This window comes from Podarcis bocagei (genome assembly GCF_964188305.1).
Source record: "Podarcis bocagei genome assembly, chromosome: 1".
Taxonomy (NCBI): Eukaryota; Metazoa; Chordata; class Lepidosauria; order Squamata; family Lacertidae; genus Podarcis; species Podarcis bocagei.
In genome coordinates, this window is record NC_138125.1 from 16,596,857 (window position 1) to 16,624,787 (window position 27,931).

General features: G+C 43.3%; 2 protein-coding genes across 6 annotated transcripts in view; one reads left to right on the forward strand and one right to left on the reverse strand.

Moving 5' to 3' along the window:
- Positions 1 to 122: 122 nt before the first annotated feature.
- Positions 123 to 19,766, forward strand: MOK (MOK protein kinase). 3 transcript variants are annotated; one of them, XM_081193496.1, is made up of 12 exons: positions 123 to 211; positions 4,960 to 5,074; positions 5,701 to 5,790; positions 6,868 to 6,938; positions 12,158 to 12,236; positions 13,034 to 13,082; positions 14,122 to 14,300; positions 15,052 to 15,153; positions 16,319 to 16,492; positions 16,969 to 17,080; positions 18,606 to 18,809; positions 18,893 to 19,766. In XM_081193496.1, exons 1-12 carry the CDS (start codon positions 166 to 168, stop codon positions 18,968 to 18,970), a joined length of 1,299 nt encoding a protein of 432 aa, XP_081049622.1. In that variant the 5' UTR covers positions 123 to 165; the 3' UTR covers positions 18,971 to 19,766. The 3 variants fall into 3 exon arrangements, with proteins under 3 accessions (XP_081049622.1, XP_081049624.1, XP_081049623.1); XM_081193497.1 differs by lacking the exon at positions 123 to 211 and adding an exon at positions 272 to 451; XM_081193498.1 differs by lacking the exon at positions 18,606 to 18,809 and having other exon boundaries at positions 126 to 211.
- A 4,005-nt stretch (positions 19,767 to 23,771) lies between these two features.
- The window catches only part of WDR20 (WD repeat domain 20), a 59,126-nt gene continuing 54,966 nt past the window's right edge, over positions 23,772 to 27,931 (reverse strand). For all 3 annotated transcript variants that reach the window (XM_081192729.1, XM_081192730.1, XM_081192731.1), the window contains exon 4: positions 23,772 to 24,587. In XM_081192729.1, coding sequence (XP_081048855.1) covers positions 24,534 to 24,587 — 54 coding nt within the window. In that variant the 3' untranslated portion in view covers positions 23,772 to 24,533. The remainder of the gene's footprint in view (positions 24,588 to 27,931) is intronic.

Consider the following 27,931-nt stretch of genomic DNA (forward strand, 5'->3'; position numbering starts at 1 on the left):
CCGACTCGGCTAAGGTTCTAGGCTCTCCCTTGACTGCGCATGTGCAAGGATCGCCCGAGGGGCGGGGGTGGGTGGGGTTTCATAGGGCGAGGCGACTGAGGATGCGCGCAGAAAGGAGAGGAGCCGCGGTGTGCGCATGCGCCCCTCGGAGGCCCCGCCGCCGCCATGAAGCCCGCCCTGCGGCTGCCGCAGTCAATAGGAGAGGGCGGAGGTTAGCAACTGCGCTTGCGCCGCTCCGAGGGCGGGGCTGACACGGTCGCGCCCCCGGGTTGAGGGAGCTTGACGCTCTGGGGTTGCCAGGGTGACGGGGATACAACATGGCGCGCTGACAAGTTCTCGGCGCGGGGAGCGGAGGGCGGGGGGCCCTGGCGCTTCAGAGAGGACCCTCGCCGCCCCACACCCCCCTCCCCACCGGAGGGCACGCGCGGGGAAAGCGAGCGGAGGATGAACAGTAAGGGGGCGGCCTCGCTGGGGGCGGCGGCAGCGGCGAGTCTCCCTGAGAGGGAATGGGGGGGGGAGGGGGAGAGGGAGAGGAGCCGGTGCAGCTCGGCTTTCAAGGCGGATCGCGAGGAGGCGGGGGAGGAGGGGTTAATGGAATATATATATGTGGGTGTACGTGTGTATGTGTGTACACGTGTGTAACGTATATGATCTACACAGCATCGTGTCGAAGTTTGTTCCAGGTCCTGGAAGGATGCGACCGGCGTATATCTTCTGGCAGCCGGATAGTTAAACAGAGATGCTAAATTCTTATAGCCAGAGGTGTCTGATTCGATATCCCGCTTGGTGGGGGGGTGGGGAGGGGAGGGGATGAGAGCTGTGTGCAAAGAAAAAGGGGGGTGGGGAGGGGAAGCCAGTCGGGAAGGGGAAGAGGTGTTTGTAACAGTGTGGTATAGTGGTTTCTGCATGTGCTGTGGAGGGAAGCGAGGGGCAGATGGGGCACACCAACCTGCGAAGGAAGGTAGCTCGTTTGGAGAAGGAGAACTCTAGTCCTAAACCTCCGCCTTGCATGATTTATTCAGGAGAAGGCAAGGCTTAGGAGTAAAAACCCTGCACAGATCCAGAAGGGAGTCGCTAAGATGGTTGGATGGCGCCTTGTACGCCTCCTTCCGGCAACTGCTGCAGCCAAGCTGGTGCCCAACGTATTGCTCTGCTTTCCTTTGGATCATAGCGAGGCCAAGTTGGGGGGGGGGGTCATCGACTAGGCAGCCCTAGAACTCCACAAACACTGCCCAGGCTTGTACCCCAAGGAGGTCACTTTGGTGCTGTTAATGCAGTGTTTTGACTTCGCCCTCAGAGGCGCACTCAATTGTCTCTAGAGGCAGTAGAGTGCCAACAACAATAGCGGTTAGAGCAGAGTTTTCCAAATTTTTCATGTTGGTGACACACTTTTTAGACATGCATCATTTTGTGACGCAGTAATTCAGTTTTACTTAAGGTTACCAGATTTTTTTCAATGAATCCAGGGACACTTTTCAACTTCAATGGATTTTGTATGGGGACCGTTTTGTAAATCCGGGACTGTCCCCGGGAAACGGGGATGTCTGGTAACCTTTTACTAGCAAACCGGAGGTTAAACTAACCCCTTTCTAGCTGCAGGAGGAGTACAGGGAGCGTTCATGCAACATGCCGGCACACTAATGTGTCGTGACACACAGTTTGGAAAACTCTGCGTTAGAGTGTCAACCACCTGGGAGATACAAGAATTCAAATCCCCTCTGGGCCAGCCATGCAGCTCACTGAGTGACCTTGGGCTAGGTCAGACTTCCTCAACTTCAGCCCTCCAGATGTTTTTGGCCTACAACTCCCATAATTGTAGTCTCAAAACATCTGGAGGGCCGAGGTTGAGGAAGCCTGGGCTAGATACTGCCTCTCAAAGGACATCATTTTTCAGGCTTTGAACAGAGATTGTAGGCGGTGTTTCTTCTGCTTTGTTGTATGTATCCTATTCTAGTTTCATGTTCAATAATTAGTACAGGCATCCCCAAACTCTGCCCTCCAGCTGTTTTGGGACTACAACTCCCATCATCCCTGACCACTGGTCCTGTTAGCTAGGGATGATGGGAGTTGTAGTCCCAAAACAGCTGGAGGGCAGAGTTTGGGGATGCCTGAATTAGGATGTGTGCTTCAATTCAGATGTATATGAACGCCTATCATATTTTCAGCCTGCTTTATACATCTGGAGAATTATATGACATGATCTACAAAAGTTCATGCCATGATGAATGTTTCAGATTGCAGTCCAGCCTTAAAACTCTTCCTAGCCCCTGATCTGATAATGCTTACTCAAAACACAATTTAATGGGTTTTCCTTTCATGTATGTATCAAGCGCAAGCCTTCCTTCAGGAGTGGGAAACTTTTGACCCTCCAGATGGTGTTGAACTCCAACTCCAGTTATCCCCAGCCAACATAGCCGTGTGTGGGGAACTTTCGTCCCTCCAGAGGTTGCTGAACCACAACTCCCATCATCCCTGGACATCACCCATGCTTGGTAGGGCTGATGCAAGTTGTAGTTCAGCAATATCTGGTGGGTCAAAGGTTCCCCACACCTGTTGCAGACCATCATTATTTGGAGAGCTACAGTTTCCCCACCCTGCCTTTTGTTACTATATAGAGTTGTCAAGTAAACATACCTAAGGTGGTAACAGCAATGGTCTGATTTATTATCAAGCAGTGATATATATTGTAAAAAAGAGATATTTAATGGGGGGGACACACAACCAATTCTTACTATGACCGTGCTATGTACTTCACTCTTTGTAGTCTGTGTTCTACTGTTTGAACTGGGGATAGGCCCAGATTCCAGGTGCTTTGCCATTATTAGATAAGTGGCTCTGATAGTCACACTTCATTTAAAAGAAGGGTAGGTGAGGATAGACAAGCTGTGTCCTTCCAGATGTTGATGCATTTCAGCTCCCATCAGCCCCAGCTAGCATGGCCAGTAGTCAAGGATGATGAGTTTTTTACTCCAAGAATATGTGGAAGACACCATGCCTGTTTAGATGCTAGCGCACAATTCATTGTCTACATGTTCAGACTCCATAATCTTAAATGAATCTAAAGTTTTAAAGGTGGGGTTATTTGCTTTAACCAACTGTTTTAAAAGCTTTCCAAAGCTATCAATGGTGTACAGTTATGAGCCAATGCACTCCTTGAGTTGCAGACACCTGCATCTGCTTTTCCAGCTGCAGAGCAATTTGAGCCTCCCGCATCCCTCCCTGAAAGAACTACTTTTTCTTTACAGCTAGCTGCAGTCTGAAGAAGTAAATTGTCATGAGAAGTTAGCCAGTGGAGGCTTTTAGAAGCAGTTGCTGTAGAGGTGATATGTATGGGAGATGACTAAACCAAATTAGAGAGGACAGAGGTATCTACAGAAGACAATTGGAAAGAAAGTTAGAATTGACTCAGTCTGCAGATGCTTAACACCAAAGAAGGTTAAAGAATGGTTAAGAGAGTGATCAATATGATAGCAAGAGGGATGCTGTCTATATGGGGGCCAACAGCCATATCCATGGGCAGCTATCCCTGTGTGAGTGGTAATGTTACACATGAGTAAAACGCTCTGAATTACATAGCAGAGCATTAGGAGATTATAGATGTAGCTACAGCTGTGATCCTAGCTTACATGTGCTACATTTCACTAAAGGATTCCAACAATATACCTCTGGGTATAGGACAGTATAGAAATTTAATAAATAATAATAAAAATGATTCTTTGATTCTAAACAGTCCAACTTAAAGGCTAGATAGGCATGAATTTAAACGCCATAGTGGTCAAGCTTTAAAAATTTCTGATACTCTTACACAGCAAACTCAAATCTCTGAAAACTACCGTATTTTTCGCTCTATAACACGCACCCCACCATAACACGCACATAGTTTTTAGAGGAGGAAAACAAGAAAAAAAATGTTCTAAACGAAACAGTGGATGTATGATTTTTGTGGTTCATGCTGTGGCCACAGACATGTGATCTGACGGTGAGTTTGGGGTAGCCCAATGCAAAAATCCTGAGGATCCATGTGGATCCATGCTTTGTAACCACGTTTTTGCACCACTGCGGCCCCAGGCAACAGTGGGTGCATGATTTTTTTGGTGTAAGCTGTAGCCATGGACATGCTATGTGATCTGATGGTGAATTTGGGGTGACCCAGTGCAAAAATCCTGAGGATCCATGTGGATCCGTGCTTTGTAACCACGTTTTAAGTGGGGAGGGAAGGAAAAGCACTCAAGGGACAAGGAACACGCGTGGGGTGGGTGGAGAAGGATACTGTTAATAATGCAGAAGAGGGGTATAAGAGGAGAAGGCTCCTCTCCTCTCCCGCTTTGCTCCTTTAAAGCAAGCAGGCTCTCTGTCCCTCTCTCCTCCCCACTCAGCGGCTCTTCTCCCGCTTTGCTGTTTCAAAGCGAGCCACGGAGGAGGGAAGGAAGGGGAACCATGGATCCTCTGCTCACGACTGCAGCAGATCCCCCCCTGCCATCCGTAGGCATTCGCTCCATAACACGCACAGACATTTCCCCTTACTTTCTAGGAGGGAAAAAGTGAGTGTTATGGTGCGAAAAATACGGTAAATTGACACTAATTTGATTGACATTTTATCTCATAAATGACCATGGGAGTAAAATGACTATTTCACACTTTGCTGAAGAAGCATCTGATAGGCAGTTAAGCAAAGAAAAGCTTCGAGTTACTACAGCAAATGCAATTTTAAGCAAGGTGGAGCTCCTCACACAGCTGTCCATAAATAAGAGCTGTATTTCCATAATCCTTATACAGCGTAGAGGGATGCAAGCCTTAGTTTTTGATAGATACAGTGATGATAGGAGAGTTGGTTGAATAAGTAAGTAAGCTATAACTGTAAACATGTCCAATGAAGCAGTATTTAAAGCAATCTTGAGGATATTAAGCTTGCTATCGATACTAAAACATAGTTTTCTTTTAAAATTTTGACCTTTTTAGAATATAAAACGATTGGTAAGATTGGCGAGGGAACATTTTCTGATGTTCTGAAGGTACAAAATTTCAAAGATGGACAATATTATGCATGTAAACAAATGAAACAGCATTTTGAAAGGTAGGTGCAGCTGCTTTTTTAATTTTCTTTTTACTTAAATGTTGAAATACTGAAATTTGGATGATCAAAGTTTGATTCTGAATATTTATAAATATTATACAGAAAAAGAGTGCCTTCAAAGAGGACAACTAACTTTACAACCACTACATTTCTCAATAATGGACTCGGCTGACATATCCAAATTTGTCTCTCTTTTGTCCCAAGCGTTAAACATAGTATGCAGCCCTTCTCCGGATCCCACAACCATCAAAGGTGTAGGAGCTGGTGACCAGAGACAGAGGCTTCTCTGTGATCTCTTACAGAAGTAGTTTACATGCTGTCTTATAAGCCGCTTTCATAACCTGGGGGAATGCCATGAGATGCCTCTGCTATTAATGTAATACATAAATAAAATAAAGAAATAACACTCTTCTGCTACCGGAAGAGAAAACCATGAAATGCTCTAATTCACTCATCCAAGCATGTGTCTCACACATCTCTTGAGATTATGTGTGGCCCAATTCACAGACTGAACAGAGCAACAATAAAAAGGAGGGGGGATGAAGTGTTTACTCTTCTGTAATTTTAACAAACAAAAGCGACCTTAACATGGTAGCCCAATCTTTTCCCTTTTTTATATACTGAAGTATTGACCACGTGAACAGTATGAGAGAGATACAAGCACTAAGGCGACTGAATCCACATCCAAATATCCTCACGTTGCATGAAGTGATATTGTAAGTGCCGCATGCTTTTTTTCACCTTCCCTTTCTATACCCTGAGTATTCTTCCCTAAGATGATGTGGAGGTGGTGAATCACAATTTCATTTGCCAGACCAGTTTTAATCTGGTTACAGTTGCTTGAGGCAACAGCTCCTCTATTTTCCTGTGGCATAATGAATGAGATTCTGCCTTTTCCTACACCCCTGCTCCCAGGAGGGCAGCAAATACCCTTGCGTTGGGAAGTGAGCCTCCTGGGGCTGCCAATCACTTGCACTTGAATAGCTGAGTAATATATTCAGTAAGGCCATTGAGCCACTGGTAGCATGAATACATGTACAAGACTCTACATGTACAAGTTTTAAAGAACAACTTGCTTTTATTCCATCTTTATCTGTATTCTCTGGTAGTGTAGATGATGGCAGCACCAACAGTACAAGAAAAGTACAATGAAGGACTCAAGTAATGACACTATTAAGGAGAATTACATGTACAGGCAACTCCCAATTTACATGCATTGAAGGCACATGTGACCATGCGCACATGCATTGCCATGAACCTGGAAGTAGCATGAAAAGGGGCAAAAACAGCCCTAAAAGTGAGCAAAAAACGGCAGAAATTGCATGAAAACAGTGTCTAGCAATCCCACAAGCCTTTGTGAGTGCAATCCCAGGAGCCTTTGCCCCAAACTTTGAGGCCTGTCGAGAGTTGGAGCTTGAGCAAGAAGGTTTGGAGGGTGCTTGCAGGTTTTTTCAGTGGTGTTCCCAATATACGTGATTTCACTTAAACACGCGGTGCCTCAGAATATAACCCCTGTGTAAATGGGGAGTTGCCCATACTGTAAGGAGGGCCATCTTATGCCACCTGCCCAATAAAAGACTACAGGTGGTCAGTGGATGATAACAAAATGTTTTTCAGACTGTTGTATTCTACTGAATAAAATGACTTTTGTCTCCACATAAGTTCAAAACTTTTGCTTTTGAGTTCTAGCCTTTTTACATATGAGACCACCTCCCATCCACCAAAGGATTTCATAAGTAGTTTTATTCTTTCTTCCATGTAGTTAAATAAGATCACTCTTTTCCCCCCTTCAGTGACAAGAAAGCCGGTGCTGTGGCATTGATATGTGAACTCATGGACATGAACATTTATGAACTGATCAAAGGTATGTAGATCATGCCAATGAGAAAGTCCTTTGCAGAGATAGCTGACCAAAAGAATAAAGTAGGGCAGGTGGAGAACCTGTGACACGCTAAATGTTGTTGAACTCCAACTCCCATCAATCTCATCCAGCATAGCCAATTGTCAGGGTGTTTTTCTCTAGCAACATCTGGAGGACCAGTTGTCAGGGAGTTGTTGTCCAACAACATCTGGAGGACCACAAGATTTCTCTAGTTGGCCAGTCCTGATGCCCAAGCTGAAGTCATTCTGTTTGTGCCATTCAGCTGTTTACCGCCCATGGTCTTCTTCCCAGTAGGTGAAGGCAGAGAGAGATTTTGAAATATGGAGATGACATTTCCATATAATTACAGATACCGAAGGGAAACACCTGCCTGACGGTGCTGGAAAGGAGGAAACAGGTGCAGGTGGGAAGACTGTGTAGAAAAGGAACAGCAGCTAATAATTGTGTCATCTCTGCTCTGTAATTAAGAGTCCTGCTATAACAGCTCACACATCACAAATATATATATTTACAATTCAAAACAACTGATTGGCTGAGATTAGAAAGCCACGATCACGTTTCAGTGCTGTTGAGAGATTAAGTCCCCTATCTTTTCTTGCCTTTCCTTTGTCATTCTTGGCCATGTGCATGTGTGTGAGAACAGGAGTTTGCACTCACAAGGAGTTCTTGCACACCTCAAAAGTTATTACTGATGGCTGGGGGCAGGGGCGAACGAAGGCTAACCGACACCCGGGGCAGGGAAAACCGCCGGCTGCACACGCTTGGCACCGCTACGTACGACACATGCGTGGTGTCACTACATAGAGCGCATGTGCGGCGTCGCTACGTACAGCACATGCGTGCAACACTGTGCATACGTTGTACGTAGTGGTTTGCCGGTGGCGCCTCCTGAATGTTGTACGGCCGGCGGCAGGATTCTCTGCTTGCAGCTGCAGCCGTGAACAGAGGATCCTCCACATGCGGCTGCTGCAGCGCAATGGCTGCTTGCGCCACCGTGCCTTCTTGTCACCCCCCACACATGGCACCCGGTGTGAACGGCCCCATCCCACCCCCCTTGCAATGCCACTGGCTGAGCAAGGGTAGATAGCAGTTACTGACTTTCCTTTCCAGCAGCAATCCTTTTCACCAGAAGTGGAATCACTTTCAAGTCTGAGGACTGTTTGGATCTTGGCCTGTGGTTCTTGCCCCCCGGCAATAAAATATAGCTGAGTATTGGAGGGAATGGCATAGTGTTTGTTTCAAATGCTGGTTGTATGTTGATGAGAAATGAAAGGCTGGACCAGTCTGGTACCAGGAGCCACAACTAATTTTAATGCAATGAATCTTAAAAGTTCCAGCTCCACCTTCTCTAGGCTAACTCTATGTTTATCTAAAGAGTCTTAGGAACTCAGAATTTACAGAATGCAAGACAAGTATTCACGGTTGTCTTAGCTAGTATTGAATGTGGCAGCACATACAAATTTTAACAGGGAGAAATGTAAAGTATTGCACTTGGGCAAAAAAAATGAGAGGCACAAATACAAGATGGGTGACATCTGGCTTGAGAGCAGTACATGTGAAAAGGATCTAGGAGTCTTGGTTGACCACAAACTTGACATGAGCCAACAGTGTGACGCGGCAGCTAAAAAAGCCAATGCAATTCTGGGCTGCATCAATAGGAGTATAGCATCTAGATCAAGGGAAGTAATAGTGCCACTGTATTCTGCTCTGGTCAGACCTCACCTAGAGTACTGTGTCCAGTTCTGGGCACCACAATTCAAGAAGGACACTGACAAACTGGAACGTGTCCAGAGGAGGGCAACCAAAATGGTCAAAGGCCTGGAAACGATGCCTTATGAGGAACGGCTAAGGGAGCTGGGCATGTTTAGCCTGGAGAAGAGGAGGTTAAGGGGTGATATGATAGCCATGTTCAAATATATAAAAGGATGTCACATAGAGGAGGGAGAAAGGTTGTTTTCTGCTGCTCCAGAGAAGCGGACACGGAGCAATGGATCCAAACTACAAGAAAGAAGATTCCACCTAAACATGAGGAAGAACTTCCTGACAGTAAGAGCTGTTTGACAGTGGAATTTGCTGCCAAGGAGTGTGGTGGAGTCTCCTACTTTGGAGGTCTTTAAGCAGAGGCTTGACAACCATATGTCAGGAGTGCTCTGATGGTGTTTCCTGCTTGGCAGGGGGTTGGACTCGATGGCCCTTGTGGTCTCTTCCAACTCTATGATTGTATGATTCTATTCTAAATGCAAAAAATTGCAGAATGATGACAGAATAAAAAGCTCTCTAAACTAAAAAGCACGCTTCTCTATGCAAGCCACTTTCTAAGGGTGGTAGTCAAGTTTCTTCAGTTCAGTGCCTTTATAATAATTTTGTCCTTGAGTTGCTACACGGAAAGGCTTTCATTGATTGTATTGATTTTTATATTTATAAGGACTCATTGGGTGGCAGCCAATGTCCTCCTGCTTGTGGAAGGGCTTTTGATTTAGCAGAGGCCCCTCCCAACAAAACGCGGGAGATAACTTTCACCAGTTTCCCCTCCCTCCTCCAACCTTAATTTTTTTCTCTAGAAGAGAGAATCTGCAAAAATAGACTTTCCCCCTTGCCTCTGTTTAATCAACCCATTGGTCCTTCAGGGCATTTGGTATATGTATCATACATAAAGAAAATGTGGCTTGCTTTCCTTAGTTGCAGTTCCATTTCCTTCAGCGATGAATCTTCTGAGGGACAGTTCACTCATACATGTTCAGCAGCTAGTGACTATAACACCTAGTGGTGACTCACTTGTCTGAGTGGGCCTTCATAGATGGATGCTCTCATTGCTCCTTAGGTCACCTCAGATGCAATGCTTTCCAGGAGAGTCAGCTCACACTAGTACAAGCTGATGTGAATCCATATTCTGTTTGTAGATGCAGAGTAAAATAATGTATGTATGAGTTGGCACTTAGCATGGCAAGGTGGTGGGTGAGGTCTTTTCCATTTGATAATCCTTTCGAAAGGAGTGACATAGATACTGGGGGTTCAATCTTAAATCATTATTTGATCTTCAATGTGAACAAACTGCAGAATATGAGGCTCCACAGTTGCTGGGGTTTTAGTATCATTTCTTCGGGTGAGATTGTAAGGACTGGAATAATCTACTGCGTTCCCTCATTAAATTAGCTATGGAAAAATAATAAATTGATAGTACAATACACAGAAGCAACAACTAGAATGGAAATAGTTTCCTAATGGCGATAGTTGCATAGCAATAACTGAGAGTTAGAAAGCAGATTGATTCTGTCATCTAGAATGCATTAAAATAAGCAATTAAGGCTTATGAAAATTTGTCTGAGTTTCCATGAGGAATATTCTGAAAATGTCTGTGAAAAGAGATGCAATGTTATGACAGGAGATGTATGGGACAATATATATAAAATCCAGATGTCTGGCTGTTCAGCTTCTTCATGAACTTATGGCTCATTTGATGGCTAAGTATAAAGGTATGTATTTTGTATTTAAATAGTTGAGGGTGAAGTGTCTTAGGAGTCAGGTTACTACATTGTAGGTTGAATCCAGGCTAAATTAGTCATACTTTTAATCCCACTGATTACAGTGAGACTAAAGCATGACTATCTTAATCTGGATCCAAGTATGACCAATGTTCTTAACCCAAGGTACTATTTCTGGGCTAGCGGAGTCTGTAACCTGAAGCATCTGTAACCTGAAGCGTCTGTAACCTGAGCTAGCACTGTACATTGGTCAGTCAGGAGCATTCATTCACCATTATCATCCCAAACAGCTGTAGCTTATTCAAGCAATAACTTGAGAAGTAATAATAAAAAAATTCCTTCCAGTAGCACCTTAAAGACCAACTAAGTTAGTTCTTGGTATGAGCTTTCGTGTGCATGCACACTTTTTCAGATACACTGAAACAGAAGTAATGTTCTTGCTGAAAATGCAGTTAGTAAATTAGTCATGGTTGCTTCAAGTATGCCAATGCTACCTGAAATGAAGCAATGTAGCAGTTTGAGCAGGAAGATAAAAAAATATGCATGCTTTTGATACTTTGGGCCTTGACAAAGCTTTTCCTTCTTATGCATTACATCCTACTGCCAGCATCCAAACACCCTTGGTGTCCTGTTATATCTATCCTCTGTAATACTGAAAGCAGTCTTTGGAGGGGCCAGTCTGTGTGCCATATCAGGGCAGGTGTGGTTATGTGATGAGGCTACTACTGCCTATTGTGTAGGAAAGGAACCTGTGGCCTTCTAGCTGTTCAGCTCCCATCATCCATGACCACTGGCCATGCTGGCTAGGATCAATGGGATCTGGGAAGCCAACAACTTCTGAAGGGTCACAGTTTCACCATCTTGGAGTAGGGCATTCTGCTCTGCATTTCCCAAAGTTCAGGTCCTTTGGTTAGATTGATATATCTCCTGTCAGGTTTACTATGCACCAACCGTATCAAGTGGTTGAGCTCACCATATAAGGGGGTATCCGATAGTAGGTTACCTCTAGGCATGGAAGTTTGCTCTTCCATTCATGGAGGGCAAGTAAACACCTAAAGCATGTACTTTACACTGTTCAGAATGGGCCTGGGTATTCCCAACAATGGCTGCCCTTTCAGCAGAGATTGGAAAGCCAGTTTAGGAATCAACACTTCCTCCACACCCACCTTTCTGGGGAGCAAACCTTCATATCATGTTGACCACTATTAAGAGAAGAGTCAGCGTTGACTCTGTCTGCAGTTATCCAGAACTCTGGCATGTGTTAACTGTGGTTAGGTGAGTGCCTGTGTTTCTTTTAACAGTGGTTAAGGCTGAGCAGGAAAATTTGCTCTAGGGAGGGGGATAGATGACTACTGAACTCCTAATGGTAGCCTCCTTAAATGAATGAATGAATGCATTTTAATAAAAATTATATGCTACTTGATTGTAAACAAAAACCCTCAAAGTGGTTTACAAAGAGAATACAGTTAAAAACAACTATTTAAAACATTTTTAAAAAATCAGCAGTATATTAGAAACACATTAAACCAGCCCAGTGTGTTCTTCCTCACCACTATGGAAAATATAAAAAGAAAACAAACACTCTACCATGGTTCATAGGCAAACCATCTCACAACCGTATTTAAAATTCACTTAACTGGCAGTAGTGACTGCAAGCGCTCCATCATAAAGTGAACTTTGTATAAAACTGTATCATGTTCATTTGATTGTTTCCTCTAGGGAGGAAAAAACCATTGCCTGAAGGGAAAATAATGAATTATATGTACCAGTTATGCAAGTCTCTTGATCACATGCACAGGTAAGGCAGCCATTTGTATATTTTTGCAAATGTAGTATTTGGCTATATTATTGAGCTGGGATCTGGAGAGTCCAGTGAATACCCCAAGGTACTGCTGTGAGGGTCAAAGTACATAGGATATTAGTCGTGGGGCTGCTTTTATTTTGGAGAAAAAGCAGCCTTGGGGCCCCTATCCAGAATGTGCATTTATTCTGACTTCACACTGATGAAAATTGCTCATCTGCTTGCCTCCAAAAAGTAGACTATTGATGGCAATATATAGCATTTTCTGGGGCTACTAATAACAGCCATAAGAGAATGATTTTCAGTAGGGGGGAAATGGTATAGGGCTCCAATGTGGATTGGGAGCCAATTCTAGTTTTCTCCAAAATAAAAGGAATCAAGTTAATCCCACTAGATTGATATAATATATATATTTATCTATATATCTATATATCTGTCCTTCCTTCCATAGGAGCCCAGGTAGCTTACAATCTTCATAAAAGCACATTAAAACCTTAAATCAGTTTAAAAACACTATGCACAGAAAAAACCAGTAAGCCACTAGCAGCAGGCTCTGCATGTAACATCCATGCAGTTTGGCCTTGATGTATCTATTCCAGCTGCAGCCTCTCATGCTGCAAATTCTTCTCTGGAGCATCCACCAATCTCCAGGCCAAGGATGGTTTTCAGGAGTGTTCATAAGGTGGACTGGGAATGGGACAGTGTGGAGCGGGAAAACCCCAATGCACAGGGGACTTTCTGTATGCCATTCTTGGTATATAAATACTTACTTGCCCTGAATAATTCTCTTGCAGGAATGGGTTATTTCACAGAGATGTAAAACCAGAAAACATATTAATAAAGGTAAGCAGTCTTTAGTGCAGTGTTTCTCAAAATGTGTCCCACCCCCCTCCAGGTACGTGAAAGAGTTTCAAAGAGTACAAGGCAGAATTTATTATTATTTTATCATAAATAAAATAGTATTATTAAAAATACCCCCAATTTATTTTTGCTTGAGAAGGGGCACACCAGTAAGACTAAACTCAAAAGAGGTTTGTTGTAGGTTTGGGAAACACAGCCATAGCACAAGCGATAAATATGTTGAAACTCTGTATTCATTATGCTAAGACTGCAATTTGGAAGTGCATTTGTACCTAAGAGAAAAGTGGATTGTTAGTTTTGGATGTGGAACTACAGGTGCCCAGTTTAGATAAGTGGCAGTATTGTCCCTAGCCTTTCCCAAACACTACTGATGAAGTGTAGTAAGTAATCTTCTATAACCTGGTAAGTCTTCTTGTGACCAAAGTTTCAAGCTCCCCCCCCCCCCAGTTAAGTACACCCCGTTACGGGGACGCGGGTGGCACTGTGGGTTAAACCACCGAGCCTAGGACTTGCCGATCAGAAGGTCGGTGGTTTGAATCCCTGCGACGGGGTGAGCTCCCGTTGCTCGGTCCCAGCTCCTGCCAACCTAGCAGTTTGAAAGCACACCAGTGCAAGTAGATAAATAGGTACCGCTCCGGCGGGAAGGTAAACGGCGTTTCCGTGCGCTGCTCTGGTTCGCCAGAAGCAGCTTAGTCATTCTGGCCACATGACCCGGAAGCTGTACGACGGCTCCCTCGGCCAATAAAGCGAGATGAGCGCCGCAACCCCAGAGTCGGCCACGACTGGACCTAATGGTCAGGGGTCCCTTTACCTTTACATCCCGTTACCATGTTAAGTGCTCCTGGAGTTACATTTTCTCGCCATTTCCAAAGACTACAAGCACTCTGCCCAAAATAGCCATGGACCAGAGTTCATTGCAATGTAATAGCCGGATTTAATTCTCAAATTAAGCACCTTTACACATGATTGATTTTATATGAATGCCTTCTGATTTGAGATGCCACAACTATCTTAACTGCAGCAAGATCTTCTGAAGCTTGGGGATTTTGGTTCCTGCAGAAGTATACACTCCAAGCAGCCTTATACAGAGTACATCTCTACGCGCTGGTACAGGGCACCTGAATGTCTTCTCACAGATGGGTACTACAGTTATAAAATGGACATGTGGAGTGCTGGCTGCGTGTTCTATGAAATTGCAAGGTACGTTATCTTAAAGGAATTGGTGGTTTGACTTGAGAGCAGGGCCGGCCCAGCCACGAGGTGTGCTGAGGCAGCCGCCTTAGGCAGTGGAACACCATGAGGTGGCACCCCTGCCTGCCCCGTCATTAGTAGAGAAGCAATGGTGGCGGCTTCCTGCCACCACTTCGCGACCCAGGTAAGAGAGGCACTGGCAGTGGGGCAGTACCTTCCTATTTTGCCTCGGGCGGCAAAATGGGACACACTGCCCTTGACTTAGAGTGAAATTCACATTAAGGGTAGGATTCTGTAGATGGCATGAAGTGTTCACAATTGTGTCATGGAAACAATTTCAGATACTGTGAAAAGCTGGAGAACAACAGATAAAGCTCAGTTGGGAAAGCACGTGCTTTTGCGTGGAGAACGTTTTAGATTTAGTCTTTGGCCTTGCTAGTAAATATATACTTGAGTCTTCACTGGGGGGGGGGGGGGTTGGCTTTGAGGGGGATGGCAGAACCCCCAGAACAGCACATGGGGAGGGAGAGAGGATTGTTCTGTCTGGCAAGCTGCATTGCTTGCGCAGATGGAATGTTTGGAGTAGCACAATGCTGAATTCCACCTGTAATCTCCTCAATAGTTGGTGCAGGGGTCAAATACTACCAACACCTGTGCCACAATTTAAGACTGGACAGTTTTCCTCACAAGGAGAAAACCCTCAACCCTGGCAGTTTAATTTCCCACACTGCCCAACCAATTCCTCTTTTTCTGTTTCTAGTTTCCACCCACTCTTTCCTGGATCTAATGAACTGGACCAAATATCAAAAATCCATGATATTGTAGGTACTCCTCCCAAGAAGATTCTTAATAAGTTCAAGCAGTAAGTACATTTTGAATTCTGGGATTTCATAGTGCATTCTCTCTGTGATCGAACCTGTACAAATAAATGTCTTAATTTAGAGGAGAATGCTCACACATCATGTCAAGGAAGCTGTTTGCTAGTCCATAGCTAAAACAGTGTAGACTAACAATTCAGTGTAACCTGAGGCTACTTCATCAGTTGTGAGCTGAGGTCACACTCCAAATAATGGCATCTTGTGAATTGATTAGATCGCTCACTGTCTACTTTTCCATTCAAAAACAAGTTAGATCTCTGTTTCAGAGTGTTAAGTGGTACAGAAATACCAGCTTCAGGCTCCAAGCACAGAGCAGGTCCAGCAGAGGGACTTGCATTTATCCCTTTGCCTCCCCAGAGATCCCACCCCTATGCCACAAGTCACACATGCTTCTACTCCAGCATCGTGGTATTTTAAACTGTGATCAGTGAATACCTCCTCAAGCACAGGAAGACCCTGATAGCTGCTGTTTACTTAATGGCCAAGATGGTGAGTCAGGAAGTCGCCTCTGCCATGACCTCGCCATGTGCCCTGAGGCAAGCTACTGTCTTCTCAACCTCATTCCTCTATAACATGGGAATAACGTGGATCATTAATGTATGAGAAGTCCTTTGAACACTCAACAATGCTACGTATATGTTAAGTAGGCTATGGGTTGCAAAGCACCGCTGAAGACGGCCCGGTAGCCAGATCTCTGACAAAGTGTTATATGCTGACAGAGTCTCACCATTGTCAGTAATTGTTCTGCAGCAACTCTGCACAAACTTTAGCTTCTAGATCGTGTGCGAGGGAAGCTCCACCTAGAGCGCACTGCAGCAATCCACTCTTCAGTTTGTGAACTGCCGTGGCCAGGTTTTTCTGGTCCAAGAATGGCTGTAGCAGTCAAAGCAATTGCTGTTGGTAAAAGGCACTTCTAAGCTGCTGAGGCTTCCAGTGACAGAGCTGGAGCCAAAAGCACAAACAAACTGTGAACCTGCTGCTTCTGGGTAGGCAAATCGAAGGTCAGGCAAAGAGCAAAATGTGTATTTAGCCTTCAAGATTTTCTACGTCAGCTTTATCTCTTTGGCATCCCTGCCCCATCCTCCCCAGTAAGGCTGACATTAATAGCCTCCTGACAGGAATGTGTTTCCTTTCACTGGATTAATGCAGGTCACGAGTGATGAGCTTTGATTTTCCCATCAGAAAAGGGAAAGGAATCTCTCCATTTATGCCTAGCTTGTCAAACAAGAGCCTAACTCTTATGTATGCAATGATACAATATGATCCTGACGAGAGGATCTGTGCCCATGAAGCCCTACAGCACCCTTACTTCAGAGAATTAAGGTAAGTAAACTTTCAGTGTCTCTTGAATTGAGCAATAAATGTGGAGTTGCTGGTGTCTCCAGCTTCTTAATCCCAGACTTAAAACCAGTGAGTGAGGTCCACCATTGCAACAGTGCATGAACAGGACTTCCCTTCCTCTCACAACCTCATTAATCCTCCCAAACTGCTCCAGAGAGGCCCTTGGCTAGCTACAGCAGACCACAGGGGCAGGTGGGGGGCTGCGAGGAAGGGAAAGTCCCACTGGTGCAAACACAACTCAAGACTGGATATCACCCAGAGGACTTAAATTACATCTATAGCATCCAAGCTTAAATCTTGACCTACTTCACTAGGTTTGGGTACTTAACAGCTGCATTTTAAATTACTGTTTAGTACGGCTGAAAAACGGGAGTTGCTATGTTGGCTCGACTCTCTAGTTGACACAAACGAATTTTGAGTTTCATAGGTGGGATTTTGTCTGGCTCTGTGCTGAACAGGTTGGCAGAGAAACAAGCTTTGACTATACGCAGAAGAATGAGATTAGCAGAAAACCCATTAGAAAGGGAGACTCTCAGCTTGCGTCGTGTTTCAAAGGAGGATCAAAGGCAGGTAATCTTTAAATCAATGAATAAGTAATAAACCTAATTAAGTAATGTCATTTTAAAATTGCCAACAGAACAGCCCTGTGTCAAATGTGATGATATGATGAATAGTGTCCAATAGGCAAAACGTATTTTAGGATTTTTGTCTCAAAAGGATCCAAGGCTGTATGGATTTCTGATCTAAACAAACAATGTCCATCTAAGCAAGACAGGTAGCTTTAGAGAGGGCTTTGCATACATACTGCATTGCAAATAAGCTCCCAAAAGCTACTAGCCTGCAAAAATATTTACTAGCTTGTTGGTGGCTGCGGGAAGAGGGCTCTATCCCTCTTGCAGGAACCTGCTCCATTTATATGGAATTGCAGGGAGGCTTCCTGGCAGCCTGTTTAGTTTCTAGCTTGGGAGTGGATGGGGGAAATGTTCTGTCCCTTCTCTACAAGCCTGTTCATCTGCCTGCATGGAATTTCTTGTTGCCAGTCACTACCAGGCTAATGTCAGGGTGCTGAATATTATGATTTACAGCTTGGAGGAGCATACAGTATAGCATTTGGCGCTCAGAAAACTTTTAGTGACCTTATGAAGATGCACATGTAATTATGCTGGAACAGGTTATTTACACATCTTTTCTTGAGATGTTCTGTGAGCATGACTGCTGTTGCATCCAGGCTTATTAAATCATCCCTGCAAATTGTACATTAATTATAGAACTATGAAATCGGAAGAATCTGGCTGAACCAGATGCAAGTTGTCACTTGAGCTATCAGTATCTCATTTGCCAGCACCCAAACAAGATTCTATGCTGACCAAACTGAAATCCAAGCAGGGAAAAGAGGGTCACTTATTCTAATAAAGCTTTTCCAGGATCTATTGGATCACTTGTGCAAGGGGAGGGGGCAGGATGAAATGTGCCTGATCTTACCTTTTGAAACCACTACGCTTAGCTTCCCTCCCACCATGGAATTCTGAAGGCACCAGGTTTAAGTTGACAACACCTTCCCTATCAAATTCTATGTCAGATCTAACCAATGTTTTGTCTTATTTAGAAGGTATTCCAATAGCTGTTCTAGGGAGCAGTTTTAGAAATTAGAAATTAATCTCATGCTACTAACAGAGCAAGTTTAATCAAGCCTTAGCTTGTGGCACAGTTGAAATTCTTGGTTCTCTTAAAATTAGAGCAGCAAAAAATCTATTTTCCTGGTAAGTATCCACCTTCCAATATGCTCCAGCTTTTCTCCAGTAGCGTTTGGATACCAGTATTGGTGTAGTTAAAATTATCGACATTTGCGCCTACACTAATCTTAATACCTTTAAAGTACATCCATCTATGTGTTTCTTTCTGAAGGTGTGATCACAGAAAACAAGCAGCACTACTCGGGAAGAACCATTTTGGTTGTAAGTTTGCATACATGCTTAGACCATCACAGCAGCAATGTCAACCAGACCAACACAGGTCGTCAAACACTTAACATTTAGCCTACACGAAACATACTGATTTCAAAAAAAAATTGAACTTTTACTTTTTATTTTAAAAGAACTTTCTTAGGAGAGCCCAGGAGAATCCACTGGGACGTCGTGGATTTCCCTATACAGTGGAGTTGCCCAAACTGGCTGTTCCTGAAGTAACCAACTTGACTTCTTACCCTAATCCTCCATTTCAGTCAGTTTTTCCTCTCCCAGCAACCAACGGGCAAGTCCAAGTGTTGCAGCCCATAACATATTTTGGGACACACTGCAAGGTAATTCTGCCTTGCTTATCAGATTGTACAATTTTAGACAAGTAATTAACAGCCCATTTTAACTTGTGTTGTCTCACCAACAGCCTGAAAGACAGAAGGAATTTAAATCTCCTGTGAAACACTACCACTTGCCTGCTCTGGGAAGAAGAGGTGGTTACTGATGGACTAAGAATCCCTTGTGCTCGCCAATACTTTTGAAAGGTACACTAACAGCAATAGTGCCTTATCTTCTCAAATGCTGCAGCAAGATGCTACAATATTATTATTTTTGTGCTTAACTTTAAAAAAAAGGAAAAGGAGCCTTTCTACGTGAGCACCGTTTTCATAACTCAGTCTGCACTTAATTTTTTTTAAAGCTCCCAATGTACAATTTTATTTCTTCTTAATTTGTTCCAATTGTGCTGCTCTGGTAGGAATGGAATTGTTACTACTTTTATATTAAATACGACACAGTACTTCTTATTTAAGATGTGTTGAAACTGAATTTGTGTATTTTTGTAAATGTGACTGTGGAGATATAGATTGAAGCAGCGGGGAAGGTGTTTGGTAGTTTCAAAACCCGAGTCTACTTAGTGTCTTCTGGAGTATGTTACATCTGATTTGAGTGCAATCTTGTGTAAAGATTTATTTTCCAAATTATGTAAATGGGCAGATTTTCTCTGCATGCGTCGTTCGTAAGATCAAGTTAGTCTTGCTGTTGCTCTCCCAACATATTCCTGTAGCACGGAAGCTTAAACAGCATGGGCATGCTTTATCAGTTAAAATACGATTTGTCACATGCTCAATACAATTTCACTTCAAAGAACACATTGTGCATTTGTGCTAGAAGAGCCAATAATATCTGAAAGTATATTTTGTGGGGGAGGGGCCTTGTATCTGCCAGGGACAAGAAGATTCTTAAGTCGCTTTCAGAATGACCGTTTAAATGAAAAATAAAAATGCCGTTTTATTAAAATACAGGGTTTTGAAATGGTACTCTCAAGGTTTGTTATATTCTACCCTTTTGAAATGAAATCCACTTCTATAACAACCTCTCTCTAACAAGGAAAGTAAGGTAGTTTGTGTATTACTGGTACAACTAATTGTATAAATAAATTTATGACCATCATCCAAAGCATCAGATTCCCCAAAATATAGAGGTGAACACCTATCCTAGAAGGGAGGTCAATGATACAATGGGGGAGGGGGGGTTAATCAGTAATGCTAGTGGATAGATAGTACAAAAATAAGTGAAACCTGACCTTACCTTAAATATGAAAGTTGTACAGTAATTGGATTTTCCCTCCAGAAAAGCCAAAGATGTATTCAAGGGAAGCATGAACCAGAACATAGCCATGTAGTTTCTGTACTGCTAAAACGTTGCATTTCTTCCATGTACGAGGGCAACAACTCTTTAACAATATTGCAGTTTCATCTAAGTACCTATTGCATGGCAAAAGCTTCCGGTCTTGCTACCAGCACAAGTGAAAAGCATCTTCAAGCATCTTCAAGCACAAGCATTTCTCTGGTGTATTGACTTCATTCAGATCCAGAAAGTTAAGTGCAAATTCATGGAGCAAGTTCCTATTTTTTAAAAAAATTACAGACATCCACTATTGGGGGAAGTGCAGTATGCGCCAAACAGCAAAGGATCCTAAATACTGTGCTAATTAGATTACATGCCAAATTCATGAAAGGCTATTAATCTCAGTACCTCCCACCCACACTGATTTTTGCATGGCATCATAAACTGGTCCTGGGATTTATCCCATTCCACCCCACTTCTGAGGTGGACTTACCTGGCCGGTGCTTTTGGGAAGAGTAGAGGCAGCTCAGAAGACGTGCTGCTTCTAGGTACCCATTGGCAAGTAAGTTAAGAGTGCAGTGCAGACACATTCTCTACACATCAGTCCTGGCATGCTTTCTTCCTGCATCATCAAGGTAATACAGTGGTGCCTCGCAAGACGAAATTAATTCGTTCCGCGAGTTTTTTCATCTAGCAAATTTTTCGCCTTGCGAAGCACGGTGTCGGAAAAGTTTTGGAAAAGCTTCAAAAATCACCCAAAACCTCAAAAAGGCTACCACACCGCGTTCTATGAGTTGCTCCTTGAAGTCAAGTCGCAACTGTATTAACGGTGTTAAGAAAAAGGAAACAAACTTGCAAAAAACGCAAGACGTTTTCGTCTTGCGAAGCAAGCCCATAGGGAAATTCGTCTTGCGAAGCAGCTCAAAAACCGCAAAACCCTTTCGTCTAGCGAGTTTTTCGTCTTGCGAGGCATTCGTCTTGCGGGGCACCACTGTATAACATAAGTAGCCTTGGGGGGGGGGTCACACCAGAACCCTTGAAAGGCACAAAAGGTAGCCAAGGACTGGATTGTTCTGTGGTTTTAGTGTTTACATGCAAGTGGGAAATGTCAGGTTTCAGCTTTGAAATCAACGCTGGCTCTTTTTCGTTTGAAGTTTGTAACTCATTTAGCTGAAATGGTCTAATTTCACAAGCCAGAGAGGGAGCCGAGTCAAGGGATGGGGCTTCAGAACCCCTCAAAGCTCCTTGACCTGACCCACAACTAGCAGAAGCGAAATGTCATTCATCCAAAGCAAGCAAAAATACGCAAGTTTGCCCATTTTTTGCTGGTCTCAATTCAGCTTTCTCCGGTGGGAGTATATTTTGTCACAGCTGTTCTATTGAAGCCTACAGAGCTGTCACATGACAACTACCACCAGCTGGGAGGGGCAGAGACTTCTTGCACAGCCCTCTAAGGAAAGAAACTTGCAACTGTCAAGCCACATGGGTTTCATGCATTCTGAAGTACAGCTATGCTCCCAACTTCCTCTCCTGCATTTGAGCTTGAATCCCGCCATAGAAGTAACTTGTTCATTATAGTTCTGCCTCTTCGTGATTCAGGCTTTAATCCAAATTCTACTTACCTGGGAGTAAGCCCTATTTAATTCAATATGAGAGACTTCTGAGTAGACATGGTTATGAGTGCAGCATTAGTCACATCGGAGGAGCAGCACTCTGGTGAACAGGTCATGAAGTTACTACTCAAATGTTTCTTGCTCATATATTTAAGTGAAATTGTATACAGATATACTAACCAATGTGGAAGTTAGACCAGGTGGGGCTGCCAGTGCAACTCTCCTTGCTACCGGGGCTTTGCAAATACTTGCATATATTTAAAAGGTTAAGACTGCAAATACTTCCCTGTACAAATAAGAGCCTACGCAAGTCATCAGGTAGGGAATCTGTTTTCTTCTTCTTCTTCCCTTTTCAGACCACCACAAATGAACAAGAAAGGCAGGGAGGCTTTGAAACACTTTTGAGTGTCTTAGTGCTGCTGTTAGCCTCTTTCAAACTAATTAATACTTGTCTTGATTAGATGCCAGAGCAGTCCTTTGGAAAAGCTGAAGGGTTTCCCCTATTCGCTTACAGCCTGCCATTCCTCCTGAGGGAGCCTAGGGCTCCATGATACGATTTTGAAACATGCTGTTCAAAAAAGTGATTCGCACCACTTTGAGAAGCATGGTCTGACAGATTTAGATCTAGATGCAGAGTTTTGAATGTAACAGGCAATATGAGTAGCTAGCTGCCTGCCCACACCCATCCAAATATATGAAAAGCTATCTTTGAAGACCAGAGCTTTTAAACACAGATGAATATGCCTAAATATGTTACAGTGGTGCCCCACAAGACGAATGCCTCGCAAGACGGAAAACCCGCTAGACGAAAGGGTTTTCCGTTTTTGAGCTGCTTCGCAAGACAAATTTCCCTAAGGGCTTGCTTCGCAAGACGAAAACGTCTTGCGAGTGTTCCGATTCCCCCCCCTTTCCCCCCTTTTTCTAAGCCGCTAAGCCGCTAATAGCCTTTTAGCTGCTAAGCCGCTAAGCCTTTAATAGCCGCTAAGCCGCTAATAGCGCTAATCCGCTAATAGGGTTGCTTCGCAAGACGAAAAAACCGCTAGACGAAGAGACTCGCGGAACGGATTATTTTCGTCTTGCGAGGCACCACTGTATGTAGGTTATAACCTTTGTGGACCAGATTTTTTTTTTTTTTGGTTTTGTGAGGAGGCGTTAAAACTTGTCATGTTACTAGATATGTTTTGGGGTGGGGGATAATACTACTTTTGTCATGTGAGGAAGAAAGATGAAAGGCTCACTTCCACTCAAAAAGTTAAAAAGGTGAGGTTTTCACTATCAGGAGAATAATACCCAGCCCTCATAGATCCTGGTATCAAGCAGACAGCATTTTCTTCAATGAATATTAATAACAAAAGCAATAATCTATTACTTATACCCCACCCATCTGGCTGGGTTTCCCCAGCCACTCTGGGCGGCTTCCAACAAGAGATTAAAAATACATTAAAAAACCTCCCTAAACTGGGCTGCCTTCAGGTTTCTTCTAAACGTCATAGTTGTTTATTCCTTTGACATCTGATGGGAGGGCGTTCCACAGGGTGGGAGCCACTACCAGTGAAGAATTGAATTGAAATCTAGTGTCTTTATACTGTTCAAAATCAGTTTAATACTAACTAAGCAGCAGTTAGACTCTGTAGTCTGTCACATCTCTCCTCTGACAGAAGACATGCCTTTTTCTGGAAAATAAACTGTATAGTTTGACACATTATTCTATTGTATCAACCTATTTCACTGTATTGCTCTTAAACTGAATTTTAAATCAACATTTAAAATTATGCTAGCCTTCAAATATGCTACATTGAATTTCTAATATATAAAAATGGATAGTCCTACTGTTAAGTGGCTAACCTTGATTAGAAAATTAGGCTAATTTTAAGAATTGATGTAGTATTTAGAATATAGTGGGGAATTATTATGCCTTATAACAAAGGGCAAGCTTGGTTAAATAGGTAGTGAATCCAACCTGAGTGTTTCCAAAATGAATATGCCCTGCATGTCCACGCCAATATTACATTCAAAAAAGATTACATCACAGTTGATTTAATTTAAACAGAACATAAACAAAACTGCATATTCAAGATAGTTTAATATGTATTTTCTGAATTAGAAATATCACTTTCCTAAATGAAAATTACTAGTGTAATGACTCATTTCTCCCCCGATCACTGAATTACATTATTTACACATATAATACAGATTGATTGTAGCTCAAAACATTATTAAAATAAAATGTTTCATAGATACAAAGGATCTCTTTCCCCATAACATAGCTTTAGAGGGTGTCCAAACACCCATTTAAAAGTAATTTTCTACTAGCATTAAGCTATTTAAGTGCAAACAATCTTTTTTGGGGGGAGGGGGGAACCTCTATGATTGCAGCATCCATCTTCCTGAATTACATTTACGAAGCCAGAAAGTAATGACTTTCATTTCCCATGAGAGCATTCTAGACTAACCATTGCTGGATAAAAAAATCAGTGCAAAAAAACCCAACAATGAAGTTCTAATTTATATAACCATTAAACTTATTCAGATTTAACAAACATTTTGTTTTACAGAGAAACTGGAAAAGTTATACTATTTTTAACTGCAACACCAAAAGAAGTATTTTTTAGCAAAATCCTTCTTTCGGCCATCAGCCTAAATATTAGCTGTAAAAAGAATTCATTACATTATTATTTTTGTAAAACACTATGTGATTCACATAACTCCAAGTTTACACTCTGCCTTTAAGAATTTGTGGTGCTCCCTGGCTGAACAGCAGCTCCTGGTTCCATTGCCATTACTTCTTGTTCTGTGTTCAAAGATTTGCTAGCAGAAATGTGATGGCTATACTACAGTTCCACTTGGAGAATTGGCCTGGTTTTGGGATGGCAATAAACCCTGCAAACAAAGCAATTTGCATTAATCCAGCATGAGAACCCAGCATTTAGTTTTCTAAACAGTTCTATATATATCTGTAGACTTTCAGTGCACAGTGGCATTTGCATATTATGACTTCAAAGTGATAGATCACATTGTTCGAACGTCTTAACATGAACGACTTCGCTCTTTATGTAGCAGTTTAGTTCAAAGTAACTTATAAGATGTGGATCATAATTAGAATTCCAGGGTGTAGCAGCTGTAATATGTTCCAGCAAGCAAGGAATATGGTTGCTGCTTTAAAATGAACATGAAGTATCCTGATAAAACTTGGCAGAGTGGGTTTTAGTCCACAGACGCTTATACCATAGTATGTATTCATTTTAATAGGCCCCAGGAATCTTGATTATGACCGTAGTATGATTAGATTTTAGCTCATGTCTTACAAAACTTAAGCTATCCTATTAAAAACATAAAGTCAGTGAGCTGCAGGGCACATTTGTGCCACAAGTCATTTACCAGGAGGTTACGATCAACATGTATCTCTCCCTGCTGTATGCACCTTGCAACCATAAGACACAAGTATTCATGAGGGGCTCTTCAGCCAGATGTTTCAGAGTGCAAGCTGGAGCCCCTCTCAGCCACTGTATCTATGCCAAGGAAAGATGCTGCAGCCTATTGTTTCTTGGATGCAGAACTGCTGGTTGGGGGGGGGGGAATTACCCTGCTTTTTCAAATGACATACAGTGGTGCCCCGCAAGACGAATGCCTTGCAAGACGGAAAACTCGCTAGATGAAAGAGTTTTCCGTTTTGGAGGTGCTTCGCAAAACGAATTTCCTATGGGCTTGCTTTGCAAGACGACAATGTCTTGCGAGTTCCTGCTGGTTTTTTTCCTTTCCCCCCTTTTTCTAAGCCGCTAAGCCGCTTATCAGCTGATCCGATCAGCAGATAAGCCGCTAAAAGCCGCTAATAGCGCTAATCCGTCAATGGGCTTGCTTCGCAAGACGAAAAACCCGCTAAACGAAGAGAATCACAGAACGGATTCTTTTCGTCTTGCGAGGCACCACTGTAATGGACCCTTCCCAGCCTGTGGATCTGCCCAGCCAACAGAACCAATGTTGCCTTTAATAGGAAATCATTTCACCTCTAACGAAACCCACAAACGGAACACTCACAAGCAACTGCAGCTAGTGGTTGCGCTTGCAGTGAACTCGCACGTTTCCAATTAGCATTTTTTAAAAACTGAGTTTTAAACAATGGGAAATGTTCATTTCACATTTAATTTGCAGCTCGCTAAGCAACCGTTTCTCCAATCAGAAACTGCTCAGCAAGGCTAGCAAAGCTGGCTTTAGAGATACGGTTCTGAACATTTCTGTATTACACCCCTCCCCTAACAGATACACTGGCATCTACACCTAACTTGGGTGCTTGTCTTTTTAGTTTTGTTTCTTAAATACCATTGTTCCACTTTAAGTATGCATGGGGGAAATCCCTCATTTTGAATACTTGGTTTTGCAGGTATTTGTCTTACCTGAATATTGTGAAATTCAGGTTGGATCAACCAGATGGGCGGGGTACAAACCATTATTATTATTATTATTAATTGTAATGTAGAATTAAGTCTTCGGAATCTACAGGAGCTCTTTTGGGGTCCGAACCAAATACTGAAAAAGCGCTATGAAAGAGAAGTATACTCCCTGCTCTTGAAACCAGGTTGGACAAAAGTGCCCTGCTCTGGAGAACACAAGCTGCCCAGACCAGAACCTGGCCTGATATTTTCATCTCTTAAAAATGTCTAAACCAAGTTTATTCAAGATGCCATTTCAGGTAGCACACAGAAAGAAAGACATAGCTCCTCCGGGTGCACTAGGGTATAATTCAAAGTGTCTTCATTTTAAGCCCAGGAGCCTAATCACTGTTTCGGCAGGCACACACTTTTCATATTATAGTGTTATGCACAACATAGTCTAGCATACCCCACACCAAAGTTATGTCCCAGAGAGAAATGTGTAAAACTGCTGATTTCAAAACGGGAAAGGAGCCTTTAAGAAAACACCACTCTGAATAAAGAATACAGCATTAGCTAGAAACAAGAGACAGGAGAAAGTAGCAAACAAATGTGAAGTCAGATCTAAACAATCTGCACAAACTTGCCATGTCATAGGAGTGACGGCCCCAAAGTTGGATTCAGTAGGCAAAATAAATGCTAATGGACAACCCTTAATCAACGTAGCTAAACAACACGGTCTGTTCTGTGGCTGATATCTGTATGGTCACTATATTCTTTACGTTTCTCATACATGTCAATATTAATAAACAAATTGCTTTACTTGGTTAGGCCACAGGTCCAAATGATGAATATCATCCAACATCAGTGATTTCCTGTTAACCCAGGTGTTCATAATCAGAGTTTGACAACAAAATTTGACTTAGTAGACAGATGTAGGCAGTGGTGCTCTCAGCCGAATTGGTGAGGGTTACTTTTCACTACCAAAGTCCCCATGGTTCATGCCTCCGGTTTTCATTTCTGCACATTTCCATAGCTCTTCACAGCCACCGTTTCTTCTCATCTGTCACTGCTGGCGGGGGGGGGGCAGGGGAGGAGAGAAGGGGGAACATGTCCCCATTTCCAAGGCAGCTGGACCCATGATCTTCTATGGTGTGATTGCACATGCATCCCATTGAAAAAATGTAGTGCAGAGCAAATACATTTATATTTGGATATGAAGTGTACTCAAACATATATCCCTAATGCAAAAGTGTGTTTGGATGGGGAAATGGCTCTCCCCCGCCCCGCCCCCCCCCGCATGCATAGACTTGAAAAATTGTCAGAGGTGTATAACTTTCCCAACAATTTCTTTAAGCACTAGTATACAGCTAGCCTGACTCAAGAGCTCTGGACCAAAAGAAGCTGAATTCTGCGACCTGTAGGATTATGAAGCAATTACATCTATTTGCTGGATTTGCATAATATGTTCTGCTTCCGCCAGGCATGGGAAACAGCAAGGGGTTTCAGGGCACTGAAACTTGACTCCTCAAGATCTTATTCATCCAGCATTCTGGCTTCTTAGAACTTCTATGGCAGTGTTTCCCAAACGTTTTTGGGCAACGGCACACCTGTTTACCGGAAAAAAATCTCGCGGCACACCACCATTAAAGCCCCGCCCCGTGACGTCAGCGCGCAGCGTCACGCCGGGAGGGACGCACAAAAGTGAAAGTTTTTTCCCTCCCCCTTGCCGGGGTGGGAGGAGGCAGCAGAGCGAGGGACTGAGGGACGGCGGCAGCTGAGGCGGCGGCGGCTGTTGTGGTGGCGGCGATAGCGGGCGGAGGAGGGGGCGGCGGCGGGAGTTGCTGCTGTTGCTGC

Excerpts from the sequence above, each read along its gene's own strand:
- MOK (XM_081193496.1), top strand. The coding sequence starts at position 166 with ATGAAGCCCGCCCTGCGGCTGCCGCAGTCAATAGGAGAGGGCGGAG. Across the intron at positions 212-4,959 it reads GTCAATAGGAGAGGGCGGAG|AATATAAAACGATTGGTAAG; the intron begins GTTAGCAACTGC and ends TGACCTTTTTAG. Across the intron at positions 13,083-14,121 it reads CAGAAAACATATTAATAAAG|CAAGATCTTCTGAAGCTTGG; the intron begins GTAAGCAGTCTT and ends TCTTAACTGCAG.